The following is a 22833-nucleotide window of genomic DNA, read 5'->3' as shown; positions in this document are numbered from 1 at the left end:
CCTGTATTCCATGAGATCTAACCTTGCTAATCAGTCTCCCACACACAAAGCCATGTTAACTATCCCTAATCAGTCCTTGCCTTTCCAAATGCATGTACATCCTGTCCCTCAGGATTCCCTCTACAACTTGCCCACCACTGAGGTCAGGCTTACCGGTCTATAGTTCCCTGACTTGTCCTTACCGCCCTTCTTAAACGGTGGTACCACGTTTGCCAACCTCCAGTCTTCCGGCACCTCACCTGTGACTATCAATAATACAAATATCTCAGCAAGAAGCCCAGCAATCACTTCTCTAGCTTCCCACAGAGTTCTCGGGTACACCTGATCAGGTCCTGGGGATTTATCCACCTTTAACCGTTTCAAGACATCCAGCACTTCCTCCTCTGTAATCTGGACATTTTGCAAGATGTCACCATCTATTTCCCTACAGTCTATATCTTCCATATCCTTTTCCACAGTAAATACTGATGCAAAATATTCATTTAGTATCTCCCCCATTTTCTGTTAGAGTTGAGAGTGTGGTGCCTGAAAAGCACAGCAGGTCAGGCATCATCCGAGGAGCAGGAAAATCGACATTTTGGGCAAAATCCCTTCATCAGGAAGGGTTTTTGCCCGAAACATCGATTTTCCTACTCTTCAGATGCTGCCTGACCAGCTGTGCTTTTCCAGCACCACACACCCGACGATAACAATCAGCCCGTCCAGTTTATGGGTCTGAGGTTTTTTTATACCAATTGATGTGGAAATGATTTGTAAAAACCAGGAATATGGCACATTCAATAAAATCCGTGTTGACTTTATTAATCTGAGGAAGGACTGCATTGGCAGTGCTCGAATGCTTCTGAAGAAGTCATATCAGACTTCTCTCTCCATAGATGCTGCGAAATCTGCTGAGTTTCAACAACGCTTGCTGTTTTTATGTCAGATCTCCAGTATCCACTGTACTTTGCTGTACTCGGTTGATGGCATTTTAATTGATCAAATCCCCTTAGGCTTATGGGAAATGCATTCAGAGCACATACCCCAAGAGAGAGTTTCTTTATCTGAAGTTCGTAGCGAAACCATAAATACATTACCCTGTTGACTCTTAAATAACCAGAGAGAGATAGAAGAACTAGTACATAGACAGTAATTGGAGGGAGTTTTCAATCGCTTTAATACCAACAGAGATAACCCAGTGTAAAAAGGGACGAAGACGTAAAATTCCTAAAATATTTTCTGGGGAGCTATTTTGCACCAATATATACCGCCATTGTGTGAAGAACAGTTCTGGATTTAGTTTTTGGGATTGAAACTCGGCATATGAAATAGGTGTTTGAGAGAGCATTTTTATTATGTAAAAGGACAAAGATAAACTAGGATTAAGATGCCATTTGGGAAAAGCCAATTTCACTGGGAAATGCCAATTTCCTTCCAGTACCTGTAAGATACAGCTAGTAGAAACAGCTACTGGAACATAAATCATTGTCAGAGCTGTGAAAGAAAATAGTTTTCAGAACAAATGTGGCCCCAGAAAAAAGAAGGATTGGATTCCAAATCTAGATCTGTTTGATGTTGAAGAACCTAGAAAATAGGAAAAGACACAAAGGTGGAATTCTTGTCAAATGTCAACAACTCAATACAATAAGCTCCCCATTTTAAATTGCTTAATTCAATGTGATTCCACTTTGACTTCATGGATATAACTAGGCTGGCCTGCTCGCTGTATTTGGATTTACATTTTTAGGGTTATTTTGCACTGGAACTTATGCATGGTGCAGCTTTCTTTTAAAACTTTTCTGTGCAGTTTTCGGTGAAAAATATCTTTACTGAGGTTTTCACTATATAGCCTTCACTTGCTATTCCTGATTGTATTCCTTTCCTGACCACCCACTTACTACTTCCTTCTCCAAGGCGCGCAGTGAGTTACTGTACTAGAAGAGTATTGAAAGTGCAGAGAAAGTTGGAAAGACAATCAGGAAACCTATAAAAGAGCAATAAAAAATATTTGCAATTAAATTGAAGTAAACACCAAAAATCTTTTATAAGAGAGTAATAGAAGACAGGACGTAAGGCCTGTATGTGGAGATGGAAGATATGGTGCGGTTCTCAGTGAATACTTTGCATCTGTCTTCAGAAAAGAGGAGAATGAAGCATATGTTGTAGTTGAAGAGAATGTGAAATGTTATAAGGAGTAAACATAATAAAAGAGGAAGCAGTTTATTTGAAAGTAGATAAAACACCTATCAAACCCTACAAAGAAAAGTAGAAGGAATTTTAGAGGCTCTGATCAGCATTTTCCAATCATCTATAGCTGCAGTCATGGTGCTGAAGGAGCTGTTAATGTTGCCCAGTTGTATGGTTGTTTACAAAGGAAGTAAAGACTGGTCACCTTACCTCAGAGGTTAAGGAAAGGATGTATTTGACTAATTTGATTGAGGAGGTACCAGGAAGGTCTGATGGAAAATAGTACATTTGATACATGTACCTGAATTTTAACGAGCCTTTTGACAAGCTCACACTGGTCAGAAAAGTAAGTCATGGAATCCAACACAAATGGCATGTTGACTGCAAATACGGCTGTGTGAGAGGAAACAAGGGCTAACAGGTGTTTTTGTGGCTTGGAGGGCTATTTCTGCCTAGCTTCCAGAGGGTTCAGTTCCAGGTCCCATGCTTTTTGTGGTACATATGAATGACTTAAACTGATATGTTGGAGGAATTATTAAATTTTTGAGTGACTCACAATTGGCTATATAGTTCATAATGTTGAAGAAAAAGTTAGTCAGTGTCAAGATATCATGGACTGATCAAGTGGGCAGTAAAGTAGCAGATGAAACTCAGTCTGAAGTATAGTGACAAAGGTATTTTGGTAAACGTGGCAGAGTAAAACTGAATAAGTGGTTGAATACTGGTATGCACAGATCCCTTGAGAAGGCAGGGCAGATGGACAAGGTGATTAAGAAGGCAATACAGATACCTTTTCTTTATTAGCCCAGGCATAGACAGCAAGATGGGCTACAGCGAGAATACTGCATCCAGTTCTGTCAGCCTATTATAAGAACATAGGATTAGAAGTAGGCCATTCAGCCCACAAGTCTGTTCTACCATTCAATAGGATCATGACTGATCTGTGACTTAGATCCATATACCTTTTTTTGACTCATAACCCCTAATACTTTCTTAACAAAGCTTTTTCGATCTCAGATTTAAAATTAACGAATGATCTAGCATCTACTGTTGTATGTGGAAGAGAGTTCCAAATATCTCCAAACCTTTGTGTGCTGAAGCGCTTCTTAACATCTCTCCTGAATGCTCTCGCCATAATTCTCAGACTATGATTGCTAGTTCTGGAATCTCCAACAATTGGAAATATTTTATCTTTATCTACCCTGTCTTTTTTTGTTAATACCTTGAAGACTTCAATTAGATCACCCCTTAACCTTGTCAATTCTAGAGAAAACAGGCCTAATTTGTATAATCCCTCCTCATAACCCCTGAAGCCCAAATCTTTGTAAATCTACATTGTACTCCCTGCAGTGCCATTATGTCCTTCCTAAGGTGCAGCGGCCAGATCTGCTCATAAGAAGCTGCTCAATTACAGGAAGGATGAGTATTGAGGAGATTTATGAGTATCTTGTCTGGAGAAGAGAATATTAGCGGTGAAGAGATCATATAGAGTTCGGTTGTTTTCTTTGGAACAAAGGAGGTTGATGAGAGATTTAATTCAATGTTGTAAAATTTTTGGGTGCTAAGACAAGGTGGATGAGAAAGGCATGTTTCAAGAACTCAATATCCTGGGCAGCATAGATTCAGTTTGAAGTGAAATTGTTTCATCCGAAGTTGTGGAAACCTGGAACGCCCTGGCTGATAGTTTGATACATGGAGAAATGCACATTTGAGTAAGAAAGCAGGAATAGTAACCCTACTTTAAGTAGCTCCCAGTAGTTTCCACATAGCAAGCGCCCTGCCAGCTACTGGTTGAATACCAAAGGCAGCAATATGAACTAATTGCCCAGTTAAGGGTTTCAGTGCGATAAGGCCATCCATGATCCTTCCATGCTCGGACTTAATTGGGGCAAAGGTGGGAAGGTGTCAGTATCACCACCCACCATTCACTACCCCAATTAAATTTCCTTCATTCCCAGCCGGGATAGAACATTCAGTATCATCCGGTCTTGCAACAACAAACGTGCCGTGAATTTACTGGGTTTGGGACTAAACAAAATAGTTTATTTGTACTTACTTTTTAAGAAGAATGATATTATTAATTAACCATCTTAGAAATGTTATTACACACTTCTGGAGCAAATGGAACTTGAATCCAGGTTTCCAGGCTCAGAGGTAGGAGCACCACAAGGACCCCTCTCCCATCTGTCATTATATCATTAGTCCAAACCTTTGAATTACTGGTGATGTAAAAACCCACTAGAGTTGTGTATTTCTCTCAGAAGATTTGGTCCTTTGTAGAATGTAAGCTTGAAATTGTTAACATGGGGAATAACCATTTTTTATATTCGTCCTTTTATTACTTAAGGGTGAAGCAAAATGGAGGGAGCTTCGCCTTACCTGAAAATTCTTGAAGGGATAAAAAGTAGTGGGACATTGAGTCTGTACTTAATTAATTCCCTTGTTATGATAAATCAGTTAGCCCCACTAGACAGTGCCCATGGCAATGTTGATGATAACATCAGCCATCTTTTCCATCATCAAGTACCCTTCTGGCACTTGGACATTTGCATTGATAATCAAATTTCTGTGTTGAACTGACAGGGTAAGTATCTTGAAGTCTGTACTAAAAGAACCTTGCTCTAAACGAAACTATGATTTGGGAAAAAGAAGATTTTTAAATATAAATTATGTCATGTTTACTACTTTTTTCTCTTCCATCTCTTTATGTAAAGCATGATAATTTGGCTTGGAGATCTGAACTACAGAATATGTCATCCAGACGTAGAAGTAATTAAAAAGCTAATAGCATTGAAGGATTATCAGAAACTCTTCAAGTATGATCAGGTAAGATAAAAATTACATTGACTTATCACTCCTAGGACTGTAATAACTTCACTGATCCAGAACCTGTAATAACTTCTGACCCACTGGAAGAATGTTGTCTCCATAGGTTTCTATTGCTGTTTAGCTCAGATCCAAAAAGACAGAAATTACCATTAAAAGGGAAATGCTTGCCTGCTGTTAGTTAACAAATTATTTAGTTTTAAAAAAAGCAACTAGGATAATTGCAAGATTCGTGCTTGAGGCTATGTGGAGTCATTCGTAAAACTGAACTTGTCAATTTATCCAGGCGCCTGAGAAGGAGCAGGGTGGAGTGTTCTTCAAAATGTTGAAAGGTTTGGATGTAAATACTAATGTTTTGTGCTAGAAGCACAATACCGGAGGCCATACATTCAAAACCAATTTCCAGCAAAACTACAAATTACAAGAAGTATACCTCTCCCTCCACCCTGCAGAATAGTGAATGTGTAACAGATTGTCAGCAATAGTCATTCAAAAACCACTTTGTTATATATTTTGTTGAAAATGAGTTTGGAAATTTTATTGGACAAGTGTAGACCAAAATGATCAGATGAATGTGGTAAACAGTTACTTATGGGATGAATGTTAGGGAGACTTGGAGATTAGGGGAAATTAATGTAGAACATTTCATGCAGAGAGAAACAGTCAGCACTCTCATGGTACAAGTGCACTGTCGCAAATTGCCTATTTAAAAAAGAGTTGACAAAAAAATACTATGTTTACATGTGCAAAGCATCGTTATTTTTAAATTTTAACTCAATTAAAGTTAACCTACCTGGTTAATTCTGGTGGGCACTGCATGGTGCCAACCTGTAATCTATTGCCACTTGCAAGCAATCTATTCTCATGGTACAAACACCTCTTGACTCCATAGTCATTCTAGTTAAAGTAAGATGCATCAAGAGCATATGAGGAAATGATTATGTATGTTGCAAGGTTTGACCAATACTTGGGAGCAGATCACAAAAACTAATAAGGTTAAGATGATTGCTTCAGCTGATGATAGCTTGTAGATGGTCATGGCAGAAGTAGATTTGGTAGGGTCTGGTAGCTTTGACTTATTTCATATCTTTTCCCCTCTCATTCTTCCAAGATTCACTTAAACAAAATCTCACAATATATCACTCCATATTTAGAGGAGACAGGTTGTGAGTGGACAAAAACTTGGCCGATGGAATATAATGTGGGGAAATATCAGGTTGTGCATTTTAGCTCGAATTTTAGATGATCTGAGTATTATTTAAATGGTGAAATACTGCAGAATGCTATGGAACAGATGGAATTGAGAGTCCGTGTCCATAAATTGCAGAAAAGTAGCATCCAAGTTCTGTGGATAATAGGGGATGTTCGCTTTTATTTCAAGTGGAATGATGTATAAAGTGGAGAGGTTTTGCTAACACTATACAAGGTGCTAGTCAGACCATAGTTGCAGTAGTATGAACAGATTTGCTCCTTTGATCTAAGGATAGGATATAGTGGCACAGGAAGCAGTCTGGAGAATGTTCACTAGATTGGTATCAAGCATTAAGGGATTGTTTATGAAGAACAGTTGAGTCGATTAGGCCTGTGCTCATTGCGATGTGGAAGAATAACAGATGAACTTGTTGAAATGTACAAGGTTCTTCAGGGGCTTGACAGGATAGATGTGGAAAGGTTGATTGCAGTTGTGTGGAAGTCTGTGACCGAAGGGTATAATCTCCGACAAAGAGGTCATCCATTTATGACAGGGATGCAGTAGAATTTGTCTTAGAATGTAATGAATCTGTAGAATTCTTTTCTGCAGAGGGCTGTTGAGGTTGGCTCATCAGGCATATTCAAAGCTGAGAAGGACAAATTTGTAATTAGAGGAATCAAAGGGGAAAAGGCAGGAAAGTGGAGTTGAATATTATCTCATTGGATGGCAGAGCTGACTCAATGAACTAAAGGGCCTACTTATGGTCTAACCCATCATATTTGAATTCTGTTTTAGCGGCTGAATGAGGTGATTAATCAAGACCTAAAGTTCATAAATGAAAATTAGGTGATGTAACAAAAATACTAATTTATGATACAACACATTGTGCAGTTGTTGTCACGCAGCAGTAAATATTGAACCAATAAGCACTTCAACTATTGTTGCATAGCTATCAAAACATATGGAGGAATCGGGTGTATTTCAAGGATTCATGGAAGGACCTATCAACTTTCAGCCAACCTACAAATACGATATTGGCTCTGATAATTGGGACACAAGGTAACTGGCCCCTTGGGCTTTTTATTATGAATAATTTTTCAATGTTGGATCTGGCAGATGTTTTCTTGAAACATTGTCCAATCACGGTCAACTAGATAGTTATAAATACAGATTACCAGTTTCTCTTGGGATACAATTCCACAATAAATGCTGTCCACCCCTGACTTTACTGCATCCTTCATGTAAATGATTTGGATGAGAATACAGAGGGCATTTATAGTAAGTTTGTGGATGATACCAAAATTGGTGACATTGTAAATAGCGAAGAAGGTTTTCTAAAATTTCAAAGGGATCTTGATCAAATGGGTCAATGAGCTGAAAAATGGCAGATGGAGTTGTGATAAATGCAACATATTGCATTTTGGTACAACAAACAGTGTAGGGCCTATGCAATGAAAGGGCCTTGGTTAGTGTTGTAGAACAGGAGGACCTAGGGCTTCAGGTACATTATTCTTTGAAGTTTGCATCACATTCTTGACAACATGGTGAAAAAACGTGTTTGGCACACTTACCTTCATTACTCAGTCCTTTGAATGTAGGAGTTGGGAAGTTATGTTGCGGTTGTACAGGACAATTTGATGAGGCCTCTTCTGGAATATTGTGTCCAGTTCTATTTGCTCAATTATAGGAAGGATACTAGCAAGCTTGAACATGTTCAGAAGAGATTCACCAGGATGTTGCCGAATATGGAAGGTTTAAGTTATAAACAAAGGCTGTGACTTTTTTTCGCTAGAGTGTAGGAGGTTGAGAGTTGATCTGATAGAAGTTTATAAAATAATGAGAATTATGGATAGAGTTAATGATAGTTGCCTTTTCTCTAGGATGGGGGATTTCAAGACTAGGGGATACATTATTAAGGTGAGAGGAGAGAGATTTAAAAAAGACATGAGGCAAATATTTTTACGCAGTAGGTGGTTCGCGTGTGGAATTAACTTCCTGAGGAAGTGGTGAATGCAAGTACAATTACAAAGTTTAAAAGCGACTAGGATAGATACACGAATGGGAAAGGTTTGGAGGAATATGGGCCAGGAGCAGACAGGTGGGACTAGTTTAATTTGGGATTATGTTTGGCATTGACTGGTTGGACCGAAGGGTTAGTTTCTGTGCTGAATGACTCTATGATTTTATGATTCGAGAACAATTAAATAATTGCACTTATAGAGCACCAACAACACAACACGTTATTTCATGACGCATTACAAAGGAACAGTAAGAGGAAGAGAAGCTGACAGGGTTCAGCAGTGGTGGTGGCTAAAGATCAGTCTAAAAGTTGAATTTTGAGTAGACTTTTCACGGAGGTTGAAGAAGTAAAGAAGCAAAAGAACCCAAATTTTGGTTGTTGGCAAGCTGGTAAATGTAACATTCAACCGTGGAAAGCATGATAATTGATTCCAATCTCATTCTTGCATGACATGTCTATATGGATGTTTCACTGGAGTTACTTGATGCTGCTTAGTTTTATACTCCAGAAAGCCAGATGGTAAAGGATAGATTGGAGATCATCTTTATACCTCTTTATAAAGCTTATATTTTTACAAAGATACAGACTATAAATGCACAGCTCCCAATCCAACAGGATAGTTTCAGTGTGTTCCTACTTAACAGGTTGTGATTATGTCAAGGAGATAGAGTTCAGATGTACTTCATTCCCTCAATGGCCTGCCACAAAGGCAGGTTCTTGATTCACTGTCTGAGCAGGCTTTTGGCTCAGGCTGGAAAAGAAACCTCATTATCTGCTAATGCTTCACCCTGTATCAGTTTCTCAGTGTTGGATTGCCATTGCCTTCCACTGTTGGGGCAGAGCAAGGAGGCAGATCACAAGTCCATCTCAGTTGAAATAGGAATCATATTCACACTGATGTAGTTCAGAATAACACCATACTAACCACGAGGCTAATTGACTTGTCTGCTGTTCTTTTGGAGTATTTTTTAATCATTCTGTCTGGATGTGTTATGAGGTAGGTGAGATTTGAAAGGAGCAAACGTGAATCCCTAACATAAGTTTACCCCACCCACATACCACTAAATAAAATGAATAAATACAATCAGGACAGAGAAGCCTTATCAATTTCTCTCCTTTCTTGTGAATGACTGCTATAACTCGATTATTCTAAATACTTGACTCAGATCAACAAATTCAGGTGAGGCTATGAATCAATAATTAATTACTTCTAGGGTTTAACTGAATGCATCATCAGTTTTGTGTGTATGTGAAAAGGCTACTCAGGGACAGGCAGAGTGTCTGTAATGCTTTATACCAATATGTTGTCTTATTTACTACTTAGTGAGAAATGTCGAGTTCCTGCATGGTGCGATCGAATCCTTTGGAAAGGAAGCAACATCAAGCAATTGGAATATCGCAGTCACATGGCTTTGAAAATCAGTGACCATAAACCAGTTAGCGCAATCTTTCTAGCTGGGGTATGGAAACATTTTAATACACTTAATCGTGTTCAGACCTAGTTCTTGGTTATCTGTGTAAAGAGAAATTGTCAGATGGAGTTGCATGCTTGCTTAAATGTCAAATAGTTTTTTTAAATGATCAAGCATTATAAGACTCAATGGTTGTCTAAATTAATTAGACAGAGTGAACTGAAACTCCAAGCATTTTGGAATTAAAAAGAAAACTTAAAAATGGAGCTGCTGAACTTGCTGGAGTGAAAGGAATAATGCTAAATTGATCTTGTTTGCATTATTGCTGATATCAATTGGGTTTCACTGTTTCTCAAAGTTCTCACAGTGTGGCAGTTTGAAGTGATTTCTTCTACTTCTTCCCAACACTAAATTCACAGCACCAACCCAGACTAGTGCAACAGGAATAAACAGATGTAGATTGAGATTGCACACAGGAGGAGGACAGCATACTGGCATTAGACAATATGCGGTGTAGACATTGAATACTGTGTGAAACCTGGTTAACAAACATTTTAGGGATTCTTTAGATCTCCAACCCTACTTTAGAACCTCACTTTAAATTTTACATTGTAGAGATTTGATTTTTGCTTTCAAGGACAATAGCATTTCTAACTGTTGTGGGACATGTTAGTACAAACAAAACGCTATCCCTCATTCAGATGGCTAGATTTGTGATTTTTCAGGAACTAAGCAGTGTGGTCAAGATACTGTCTGATTGCAACCTGAGGTGCAGCCTTTGTTTTCAAATTAGTATATATCCTGAGAAAATGGTAGGGGTCACGATGTTGAAGGGAATATCATAAATAATGCAGTCATGAATGGGAATAACATTCCTTCACCTTGTCACTCTGATTAGAACATAATGCCTTTCCCCAAAGCCTATTAGGAGGTTGAGGGTTACTTAACTGAGTAAGAGAGTAGTAGATGAGGAACCGCCCATCACTCCAATTAAGTCACGTTTGATGTTGCCATGTTAATTGAATCCATTCTCTGCCACAGCATTGAATCAAGCCCTTCTTATTAATTGTGATTTCTATTATGGATATTTATAATTTTGGAGTAGCTTTCAGCAATGATTAAGCAGGAATAGTTTACAATTAAAAGCTGCAAATGCTGAGAGCAGAGATGGGTATGGTCCCATAATCCAGAGGGAAGAGAGCTACAGATTGAGCATGAGGGTCAGTGATTGCGGAAGGGAGCTTGTTTTCAAAAGAAGTGAGTCCGACGGTTTCCTGAGGGGGTTGAGATGCTCTTGCTCCTGTTCGCCTGGCTATGCTGCAAATGGTACTTTACATCCGGAATCAGCAGTGCCCCTAGCCATCATCCTTGAAAATACATTTGACAACTATTAAATTTAGATCAGACTCCCAAATGTGCTTTTGGAACCTTATTTAATCATATTGATGAATGTCCTTTGTGAACGGTAGGAGGCTCACATGGTTTACGATCCAGTGCCATAAAAACATCAATGAAAGATATAGATTGTGACTGCATTCCCCTGTTTTTCATTTATCAATTCTGTCCACTCCTCACAACCTATTCCACTCGTCATCGACTGATTAATATCAAAGCATTGTTTCATCAGATGTGATGGCAGGGCATTGCCTCGAAACATTAACTTTGTTGCCTGACCTACTAAGTTCTTTCCAACGTTTTCTATTTGTTTTCGCATCAGATGTTCAGTATCGCACATTGTTTTGCTTTGATATAAGCAAATTTCCAGGTTCTTTTAAAGTAGAACTTTCTGGTGTTTGGATCTTAAGCACAGTCTTTTTTAATTACAGATAAAGGTGGTCAATGAAGAATTATTCAAAAAGACATATGAAAATATTGTTCGTCATTTAGACAGGATGGAGAATGATTCTATTCCTTCAGTATCCTTGTCCAAAACAGAGGTAAGACGTTCTGTTATCTGTTAGAGTCATCCATCTTTCTGAATCCACCATGATGTGCAATTGTCATTTCAGTTCACCTTGGGCAGTAATTGCTTGCTACAGGAATCAAGGATCTGTCCATGAGGTGAAACTGCAGGCTTCGTAGACAACTTAATGACATCATAATTTTCCAATGTAACATTTAAATATTGTTACTTCGAACAAACTTGTGTTACTGCCAAACAAATTTGATCGTAGATTTGATCACCCTTTTCATTTGCACCAAACTTGCACTTAACTAGCCAAATATAGTTGAAGTTTTTTTTTCTTTAATCAGAACAGCCAAATTGAGATGGACCACTGCCGACTAGCTTTAAAGTAGCTAACAGTGTGAGAGCAGGCTATTCAGCCCCTCAAGCTCACGTTGACACTCCAAAAAGCATCCCACGTAGATCCACCTCCCTCCCTAACCTTGTAACCCTGCAATACTGATGGCTAACCCACCTAATTTGCCCATCCCTGGATACAACTGGCAAATTAGCATGACCAATCCACCTAACCTCCACATCTTTGAATTGTGGGAGAAACCGAAGCACAAGGAGGAAACACACGCAGACACTGGGAGAATGTGCAAATTCCACATGGACAGTCGCCTGAGGATGAAATTGAACCTGGGTCCCTGGCGCAGTGAGGTGGCAGTGCTAACCACTGAGCCACCGTGCTGTGATTTATGGCATTTTGAATTTGATGTAATTCTTCCGGAATGGCGCTGAATCACCTGCTTGTGAGAAACCAAGATGCTGTTGGAGGATATCTCCTGAAGTGAGGGTTTTGGGACTCATTCTGAGCATTTGACTGAAGTGTCTTTGAATTTACTAATAAGGCAGGTAAGAAATACGACCAAGCCACTCCCTCAAGTTTGCTCCTCCATTATGGCAGATCTGATTGTGGCCTCAACTCCACTTTTCAACCTCTCCACCTTGATCATTGATTAGATTAGATTACCTACAGTGTGCAAACAGGCTCTTCAGCCCAACAAGTCCACACCGACCCTCCGAAGACGAACCCCCCCCCCCAAACCCATTGGCAGTTTAGCACAGCCAATCCACCTAACCTCTACATCTTTGGACTGTGGGAGGAAACCAGAGCGCCCAGAGGAAACCCACGCAGACACTGGGAGAATGTGCAAACTCCACACAGACAGTTGCCCGAGGTTGGAATCTAAACTGGGACCCCGGTGCTGTGAGACAGCAGTGCTAATCACTGAGCCACCGTGCATTGAGATCCTCGTTATTCAGAAATTTGTCCAACTTGGCCGTTATTATGTCCAAAGACTTTGTGTTTTGGAGAAGAGAATTCCAAAGATGAGTGACCCTTTCAAAGAAGCAATTCCTCTTTATTTCTGACTTAAATAGGAGCCCGCTTATTTTGAAATCCTATCCCCTGCTTTAAAGCTTATCCATAGTCTCTTTGACTGAGCTCTATGACATAGGACAGATCAAGGACTGAAATCAAACCATTCATGATTTATAGGGCCCAGCACTTAATTTTTATTCATTCACAGGATGTTTCTGGCTGGTCCAGCATTTATTACCTATTCGAGATGCCCTTGAGAAAGTGGTGGTGAGCTGCCATCTTGAACTGCTGGAGCCCATAAAGACATTTTCTAATCAACCTGTTCAGAGATGTTAATGCACACCTCTGGAACAGGTGGATCTTGAGCCTGGAATCTTGGAGAGCCATCAACATCAAACCAGATCGTTCATTTTTCATAAATTCTGGAATCTGATCACATTTGCTGTCCAAATACAAAAAGTAAAGCAGATTTGTTTCACTGATGTTTACAAAAAGTGTGCAAATAGTAAAATGTTGACTTGGAATTTCTCCTGGTCTTACACTGTATCTTAAAAGTTGTTCAGGAGAACTGTGAGAAAAACAGCATTGACCACAGGAAACAGACAAAGGGACCAGATTTTTTGAGAGTCTGGCAATTTTCCACCTAGATTTTAGGAAGAAACTGGTTGATGGACACCACTCACCTTCCAGGTTTTCTCTCTTCTGAAAATCTGAATGACTCTTGAATGGGTGAGCGTGTGTTGAAGGAAGAGCTGAGTTCATATTCTTCCACATCATAATACATTTCACTCTGGTGATCATACCCTGACTGTCAAGACAATGAGATTCATTTCCTATTGGGGTGGGTAATATTACCTTTCCCTGGAATGTTTGGATGCCAGAGATCAGATATCTTGCATGGAGCAGGTTAAGACTAACATTGTCTTTTCACATTAGTGTTTTTACTATTCGTTTTGTCTCATTACGACTTTAATGAAATCTGATAGACATGTATACAGTATTTACAAAAACTAAAGATGATATAAGATTCCGTTCTTGTTTACAGCATATTGTGATGTTTTCTTTTTCTCAGTTTCATTTTGAGAATGTGAAGTTCATGCAGCTTCAGGTTCAAACACTCACAATTGCAAACACTGGACTAGTTCCCTGTCAGTTTGAATTCATCACCAAGCTGGATGAGCCTTCGTACTGCAAACCATGGTTCAGTGCTACACCGAATAAGGGGATTTTGAGTGAGGGTAAGTCCTGTCTTTTGATGCATCCCTTTTGAACGTTGAGCCATATTTTATTTCATATTTATGAGAAAAACTTAAAAAATGAAAAATATTTGCTACTGTGTACCAGACTGAATTAACCTGTTGTTGTTTCACGTTGATTTTCAAGGCAGGGTATGAGGCAGGTTCTCACACTCAGTAGAATGAATCATACATACAATTAGTGTGAAATCATGGGCTACATTTTACAAGGGGATTGCCAGAAACCAGCTTCCACTAAAACAACCAGCTCCACAGCCGTAATATGCCGTGGGCAGGATAAGTTGCTTAATAGTGAGACTACCACATTAAACATATGAAAAAAGCACATGCGTATTTCCTGGAAATCCAGAAAGGAGAGAGTTGAGATTAGAATGATACAGTATAGAAAGAAGATGTTTAGTCTGTGGTGACTCTTTTGAGAGATGTAACCAGTCAGCAATTTCCTGGCTCTTAATCATGGGCCTGCAGCATCTTCCTTTTCAACTTTTAAATACAGTTCCCTTTCTTAATTATAGGATTGAATTCATTCAATCCTTGGACATACAGTTGCTTAAGAGTCACTTATTTCATCATTGTCACAAATCAGCACTTGTTCCCTAATTTCCTCAGTTGAAATATATTTGTAATTCAATTTTTGTCGATAACAGCCACAATAATTCAATTTGTTACAAAGGTACAGAAGAATGTTGTCTTGAAATTCTCTTCAAATTAAATGAGTCATTTCTTGTAGTAATCAGATGAAGATTATTTGGTTTTGGGTTGGTTTGAAACAACTGATCAACATGGTTTTACATTTCTTTGCAGGGGAAAGAGTAGAAATTGAATTAGAAGTGTATGTGAATAAATTTACTGCACTCTCATTAAATATGGGAACCGACCGCATTGACGATATTTTAATCTTGCATCTGCAACGAGGAAAGGACTACTTCGTGGCCATTTGTGGGAATTACCTCCCAAGTTGCTTTGGATCCTCGTTACAAGCACTTTGTTACATGAAGGAGCCAATCCGAGAAGTGAAACCTGAAAGAATAGAGGAGCTGGTGAGAAAATGAGCTTGTTATTCTAAAGCAACTACAGTGATGGAAGTAGCTTTGCTTCTAAAACTGTTATGGAAAGTGGCACAATATTTACTTGTTTGCTCTGTTTTAATATCTGTGATAGGCTATAGTTGTTTCCACACCCATGAGGTTTTTGAGTCAAGTAGTACTCCAGGATTGGGGTATGTATTTTTGGATGACACTCACTTGAGTGAATGCTATGCTGTTCGAGAGCATCAAAGCTCTGGATAAGGAAGGGGGAGAAGATGTACCCAATATCGCTGTCATCCTAATGGCCACCTTTGTGTGTGGCTGCATCAAGCTGTGAGTAGGAACTTGGTACACAAACACCAAGTGTCATTACGTACTGAGATTCTACTGATCCTTAGTGTTGTGAAGGATGGGAGTGGCCTCAGCACTGCGAAACACTCCAAATAGTTGGATCATTCTGTGTCATCTGTCCTTCATGGAGAAACTTGCAAAGAAAAACACCTTTGACCACAAGTTCATCAGGACACCCATAGCGTCCTTGAGATCCTGCGAGGAGGAACAGAGGGATCCTGTTGGGTGGCTTCCTGAGCAGACTGTCAGAAACATTTGACAGAATGCTTCATCACTAGAACTTCCCAACAAGCACCAAGACATATGTTGGCTGGTGATGAGAAAGGCATAACGTGTGAGATCCTTCATGCATGCCTGGACTCTCTTTGCCACCGCATACTGCCCTCAAAGCAGCTGAGGGAAGGTAGAGAATGTCACACATGTTCTGCTGGAATATACCTTTGTAAAGGAAGTCTGAAGAGAAATGCAATGTTCGTCCTGATAAAGTCTGTGATGCACAACTCAGTGCTCTATAGTCTGTTCCCTGGGACACACTGAGACAAAAATAGACTGCGCCTGGAGGACCGTCAATTCGGTGAAAGACGGTCTTTGGTCTGCCCAACATTTGTTGGTTTTCCTGTGCAAGGGATTGACCTTGACTCAGTGTTGCACATTCCGAAGTCAAGGACTATGTGCTGAGGGACGCACTAAAACTTGGGACTGCTGCCACTAGTGGAAAGTTGGGAAAGACCACTGCAAGAGGCTAGAGAAGAAATTGTGGGGGCTCTGGCTGATATTTTTGCATCATCGTTAGCCATGGTTGAGGTCCCGGAAGACTGGAGAGTAGCGAATGTTGTGCCAATATTCAAGAAGTACTGCAAAGAAAATCCTGAGAACTATAGACGAATAATCCTAACATCAGTAGTGGGTAAGTTATTTGAAAAGATTCTCAGGAATAAGATATACATACATTTGGAAAGACAGGGTTTGATTAGGAGTAGTCAGTGTGGCTTTGTGGGTGCGAGATCATATCTGACTCTTTGTTAAGAGTTCTTTAATGAAGTGACCAAGAAGGTTGATGAGGGCAGGACCATAAACTTAGTGTATATAGATTTCAGTACGGCCTTTGATAAGGTTCCCCATGGTAGGCTGCTCTGGAAGGTTAGATCACATAGAATCTAGGGTGAGCTAGCAAATTGAATACAAAATTGGCTTGCTGGTAGGAAGCAGAGGGTAATATTGGAAGGATGCTTGTTGGACTGGAGGCCTGTGACTAGTGGAGTGTTTCAGGGGTCAGTTTTGGGCCCAGTACTGTTTGTTATCTATGTCAATGATTTGGATGAGAATGTGCAAGGTATGATTGGTAAGTTTGCTGATGACACTAAAATAGGCGGTATTTTGGACAGTAGGGAAGGTTATCAGAAATCGCAACAAGATCCTGCGAGGAGGAACAGAGGGATCCTGTTGGGTGGCTCCCTGAGCAGACTTTCAGAAACAAGTGGGCAGAGAAATGGCAAATGAAGTTTAATATAAATAAGTGTGAGGTGTTGCATTTTGGAAAGTCAAATCAAGGTAGGAGTTTCATGATGAATGGTAAGGCCTTTGGGAGTGTACTGGAACAGAGAAATCTTGGAGTTCATGTTCACAGTTCTCTAAATGTAGAGTCACAGGTAGACAGAGCAGTGAAGAAGTCTTTAGGCACACTGGCCTTCATCCATCAGGGCACTGAGTATAGAAGTTGGGAAGTTATGATGCAGCTATACAGGATGTTGATGAGGCTGCACTTGGAATATTGTGTTCAGTTTTGATCACTTTGTTATAGGAAGGATGTTATTAAATTGGAGAGAGTGCAGAAGAAATTTTAAAGGATATTGCCAGAACTCAATGGTCTGAGTTATAGGGAGAGGTTGCACAAGCTAGGGCCTGTTTCTTTAGGGCATTGGAGACTGAGGGGCAACCTTACAGAGGTATATAAGATCATGAGAGGCATGGAAAGGGTTAATGCATTCAATCTTTTTCCCAGGAATGGGGAATTGAGGACTGGAGGGCGTCAGTTTAAAGTTAGAATGGAAAGAATAAAAGGGAGCCTATAGGGCAATTTTTTTACAAAGGATGGTACACATATGGAATGAGCTGCCAATGGAAGTAGTTGAGGCAGGTACCTTAACAATATTTCAAAGGTATTTGGACAAATGCATGGATAGGAAGTGTTTAGAAGGACATGGACCAAGTGTGGGGAGATGGGTTAGCGTGAATATACATTTTTGTCGGCATGGACACGTTTGGGCCAAAGGGCCTGTCTCTGTGCTATAAGGACTCTATGACTACCATCTAAGGTCTTTTGGCTAAGGTACAATGGGGCTTTGTTCAGTTATCGGACCCTCCCAGTGCCTCAAATATATGTAAATACTATCTTGCGTAAGTCAGAAATGCCTTTGAGTTTGTGGAACTGTCAGGCAAGTAAAATTCTAATATTTGTTTTTTTCTCCATATGCAAAGACTGTGCAGAACTGAGCTGCTTCAGTGACTATGCTTAAAAATGTGTTGCTGGAAAAGCACAGGTCAGGCAGCATCAAAGGAGAAGGAGAATCTCCTTCTCCTTTGATGCTGCCTGACCTGTGCTTTTCCAGCAACACATTTTTAAGTTCTGATCCCCAGCATCTGCAGTCCTCACTTTCTCCTGCTTCAGTGACTATGTTTATGTATAAAGTTTTTTTTATGTATATGGTATATTTGTGAAATGAAACAAAGTTAGACACTCATTAACCTTCCTTGAGGTGGATGGACACGATTCTGCATAATTACTTGAAGAACAGCATAACACTCTTAACACTTAATCTTTAACCAGTACATTGCCAAAATAAATAACATAATTTGATTTATGATTGTCACACACTGAGAAATAGTGAAAAGCATTGTTTTGTGTGCTAACCAGACAAATCTTACAACATAAGTACATCAGGGTAATAGAACAGAATGCAGAAAATAGTGTTACAGCTACAGAGAACGTGCAAAGATCAACTTTAATATATGAGAAGTCCATTCATAAGTCTGATAACAGTGAGGAAGCAGCTATTCTTAAATCTATTGGTACGTGTTTTCAAATTTTTAAATCTTCTGCCTGAAGGAAGAGGGTGGGAGAAAGTATAACTGGGCTGGGAGGGGTCTTTGATGATGTTGGCTGCTTTCCCGAACAGAAGTAAGTACAGATGGAGTCAATGGAAGGTCAGCTGTCTTTCATGTTGGACTGGGCTGTGTTCACAATGCTGTGTAATTTTTTGCAGTCTTGCACAGAGCAGTTGCCATACCAAGCTATGATGCATGTGGATAGGATGCTTTATATGGTTCATCTATAAAAATTGGTCAGAGTCACTGGGGACCTGCTGAATTTCCTTAGCCTTCTGAGGGAGTAGAAGTATTTCGTGTTCTTTCTTAACTTTAACATTGATATGGAGGGACCAGGACAGTTGGGGACATTTACTCCAAGGAACTTAAAGCTTTCAACTACCTCCACCTCAACACCATTGATACAGATAGGGCCATGTCCTCCACTCTGCTTCCTGCAGTCAACTCCTTTATTTGCTGACATTGAGGGACAGATTGTTATCTGGCTGTTCCAGGGATGAGTGTAGAGCCAGGGAGATGGCATATGCCATGGACCTTTTGTAATGGTTGGCAAATTGTAGTGGATCAAGGCAATCTTGGAGGCTGGAGTTGATGTGTGCCTTTGTTTTTAGCACCGGGATGATAGTGGCCTTTTTAAAGCAGGTGGGAACCTCACATCATAGTAAGGAGAGGTTAAAGTTGTCTGCATATACTCCCACCGGTTGATCTGTGCAGGATCTGATGCATTGACTGGGGACTCTATCCAGGCTAGTTGCTTTCCATGGGTTCATTCTCAAGAAGGTCAACCTGGCATCTGTGGCAGTGATTGTGGGTACAGGTGCACCTGAGGCCATCAGGGCAGGTGACATCATTTCACTGACCTTCTGTTCAAAACAAGCAAAGAATACATCGAGCCCAATGGGAAGGGATGCATTGTTTTCAGGCTGCTACTTTGTAGCCTGTTATATTGTGTAAGCCTTGCCGCTATCAATGTGTTTGTGTAGTTAACCTGGGATGAAAATGTGATGCTGGAAAAGCACAGCAGGTCAGGCAGCATCCAAGGAACAGGAGAATCGACGTTTCGGGCATAAGCCTGAAGAAGGGCTTATGCCCAAAACGTCGATTCTCCTGTTCCTTGGATGCTGTCTGACCTGTTGCGCTTTTCCAGCAACACATTTTCAGCTCTGATCTCCAGCATCTGCAGCCCTCACTTTCTCTCACTAGTTAACCTGGGACCCTAGTTTAGTCTGGTACTATTTGTTGGCGTACCTGATGGTTTTGTGAAGACCATACCTAGATTTCCTGTATAGGTCAGGGTTACTTGACTTGAATGCCTCAGACCTGGACTTCCGTAGGGAAGGTTCTTTCGGCTCATCCGTGGTTTCCGGTTGGGGAACACTTGGATTAACTTCTTCAGTATGCAGTCCTCTACACACTTAATGATGAAGTCTGTGGTGGTAGTGGGATACTCTTTTAGATTGACCACAGTGTTCTTGAACCTGTACCAGTCCATCCACACAAAGCAGTCACGTAGGAGCTCATCCATTACCTCAGACCAGCACTATACAATTTTCTGTACCAGATCCTTACACTTCAGTGTATGCTTGTAAGCTGGGAGAAGGAGCACAACTTTATGGTTTGATTGTGGAGAATGGAGCAGTCGATGTCTTATTATAAATAATAATATTATTTATTACGATTGGTTTATGCGGGTCCTTGCCCTTCACATCAGCTGACATATTTCATTACATAGTGACACAAAAAGCATTTAAAAAGTACTTTAATAATTGTGATGACTTGGAGGTGCCAGTGTTGGACTGGAGTGGACAAAATTAAAAATCACACAACACCAGGTTACGGTCCAACAGGCTTACTTGGAAACATTAGCTTTCGGAGCACTGCTCCTTCATCAGGTGGTTGTGGAGAATAAGATCATAAGACACAGAATTTATAGCCAAATGAGAACAGTGTCACAATGATTGTGAAGTGTCTTAGTTGTTCTTAGGACATGAAAAGCACTTTGTAAGCACGATAATTATAGAAACGCTTGGGCCAGATATTTTGTTATTCTTGCAGTTTCATTTCTTTAATTCAGAGAGCATGCTTTCATCTTGGTCTCTCAGAAATTATAATAGTCTGACTTTTAACTGGCTACACCAATAATTCACTTCCTGAACCTTAATTTGCTAAAACCTGACCACCAGAGGTGGTCTTCCACAATATGGTTAGTGCCTGTAAGTTTAATGTACAGTCAGGCAAAGAAGTAAGTATAGTTTCAAAGGGCCAAACATCAAGAAAGAGGTTATGGAAAAGCTAAATTATGTTGTGTTTCTCAGAATTAAGATTTAATTTGGGCAAACAGGAAAAAAAAGGAAAAGGAAGTGTGAGGATGCAGAGTAAAATATTCAGAAACTTTGGGCTGAATCTTGCAACCTGGAAGTCCTGCAACCAAAAAGAGACCTACCTCAGCGTATGGTAGGTGGCAGCATGGCCAACAATTTATAAAGTAGCTTGCCGTCATGAGCTGCTGGATTCAAGTGGGCTGGTAACTCAACAGCTTCAGTATCAACATACGGCTAGCAAAATTCAGTCAAAAAAGGTTTATTTTGGTATTATCTATTAATATTAATAGTTTCTTCTATCATCTGAACAGCTTTATTTCTGAATTACTGAGATATGGGTCAGCATTATATGGCAGAAATTAGGAAGATAAAAACAAACTGCAGTAAAATTGGAACTTCCAGAACTGCCAGAAACAGAAGTCTGGATTGAATTGCCTTTGTATAAAAACCTACCTTCTAGAGGTTTCACATCACACAGTGTCCTGTATTACAGCTAGTGAGTCCCATTTACCTCCGTGTTGACAAACTACAGGAGAAAGGTGATATTGGGCGGTAAGGGTGTTTCATACTACTTTGTACTCAATATAGTACTTTTTGAAAAATAGTAATTTTTGTAATGTCAGACTGTAGGCCTATGACCAGTGGAGTGCCACAAGGGTCAGTGCTGGGTCCTCTACTTTTCATCATTTATATAAATGATTTGGATGTGAATATAGGGGCTATAGTTCGTAAGTTTGCAGATGACACCTAAATTGGAGGTGTAGTGGACAGCGAAGAAGGTTACCTCACAGTACAGCAAGATCTTGATCAGATGGGCCAATGGGCTGAGGAGTGCCGATAGAGTTTAATTTAGATAAATGCGAGGTGCTACATTTTGGAAAAGCAAAATCTTAGCAGGATATACACTTAATGGTAAGGTCCTAGGGAATGTTGCTGTAACAAAGAGACCTCGGAGTGCAGGTTTATAGTTCTTTGAAAATAGTGACGTGTGTAAATAGGATAGTGAAGAAGGCATTTGGTATGCTTTTCTTTATTGGTCAGAGTATTGAAAACAGGATTTGGGAGGTCATGTTGTGGCTGTACAGGTCATTGGTTAGGCCACTTTTGGAATGTTGCCTGCAGTTCTGGTCTCCTTCCTTTCAGAAGGATGTTGTCAAACTTGAAAGGGTTCAGAAAAGATTTACAAGGATGTTGCCAGGGTTGGAGGATTTGAGCTACAGAGAGAGGCTGATTAGGCTGGGGCTGTTTTCCCTGGAGCTTCGGAGGCTGAGGGGTGACCTTATATAGGTTTATTAAATCATGAGGAGCATGGATAGGGTAAATGGACAAAGTCTTTTCCCTGGGTTGGGGGCAATCCAGACCTAGAGGGCTTAGGTTTAGGGTGAGGGGGAGAGATATAAAAGAGACTTATAGGGCAACTTCTTCATGCAGAGGGTGGTACATATATGGAATGAGCTGCCAGAGGATGTGGTGGAGGCTGGTACAATTGCAGTGCAGGTGACTGAGGTGTCAGTGGGGGAGCACTTTGGGGCCAGCGACCATAATTCTATTAGATTTAAAATAGTGATGGAAAAGGATAGACCAGATCTAAAAGTTGAAGTTCTAAATTGGAGAAAGGCAAATTTTGACGGTATTAGGCAAGAACTTTTGAAAGCTGATTGGGGGCAGATGTTCACAGGTAAAGGGACGGCTGGAAAATGGAAAGCCTTCAGAAATAAGATAACAAGAATCCAGAGAAAGTATATTCCTGTACATCAGGCTAATTCCTGTGTAGCAGACTGATTCCTGTACACCAGATTATTTACTGCATATCAGACTGATTGCTGTATACGAGACTGATTCCTGTGCCCCAAACTGATTCCTGTACACCAGACTGATTCCTGT

The 22833-nt window shown here is 40.1% G+C and overlaps 1 protein-coding gene across 5 annotated transcripts in view; it reads left to right on the top strand.

Moving 5' to 3' along the window:
• The window catches only part of inpp5b (inositol polyphosphate-5-phosphatase B), a 168335-nt gene that overhangs the window by 121009 nt on the left and 24493 nt on the right, over positions 1-22833 (top strand). For all 5 annotated transcript variants that reach the window (XM_043717901.1, XM_043717903.1, XM_043717904.1 and 2 more), the window contains 6 exons: positions 4881-4992; positions 7134-7243; positions 9529-9664; positions 11443-11553; positions 13961-14126; positions 14949-15184. In XM_043717901.1, the coding sequence (XP_043573836.1) occupies positions 4881-4992; positions 7134-7243; positions 9529-9664; positions 11443-11553; positions 13961-14126; positions 14949-15184 (871 nt within the window). The remainder of the gene's footprint in view (positions 1-4880; positions 4993-7133; positions 7244-9528; positions 9665-11442; positions 11554-13960; positions 14127-14948; positions 15185-22833) is intronic.

This window comes from Chiloscyllium plagiosum, chromosome 27 (assembly GCF_004010195.1).
Source record: "Chiloscyllium plagiosum isolate BGI_BamShark_2017 chromosome 27, ASM401019v2, whole genome shotgun sequence".
NCBI lineage: Eukaryota > Metazoa > Chordata > Chondrichthyes > Orectolobiformes > Hemiscylliidae > Chiloscyllium > Chiloscyllium plagiosum.
The sequence above is the reverse complement of the archived record's forward strand: the minus strand, read 5'-3'. Positions and strand labels throughout refer to the sequence as shown.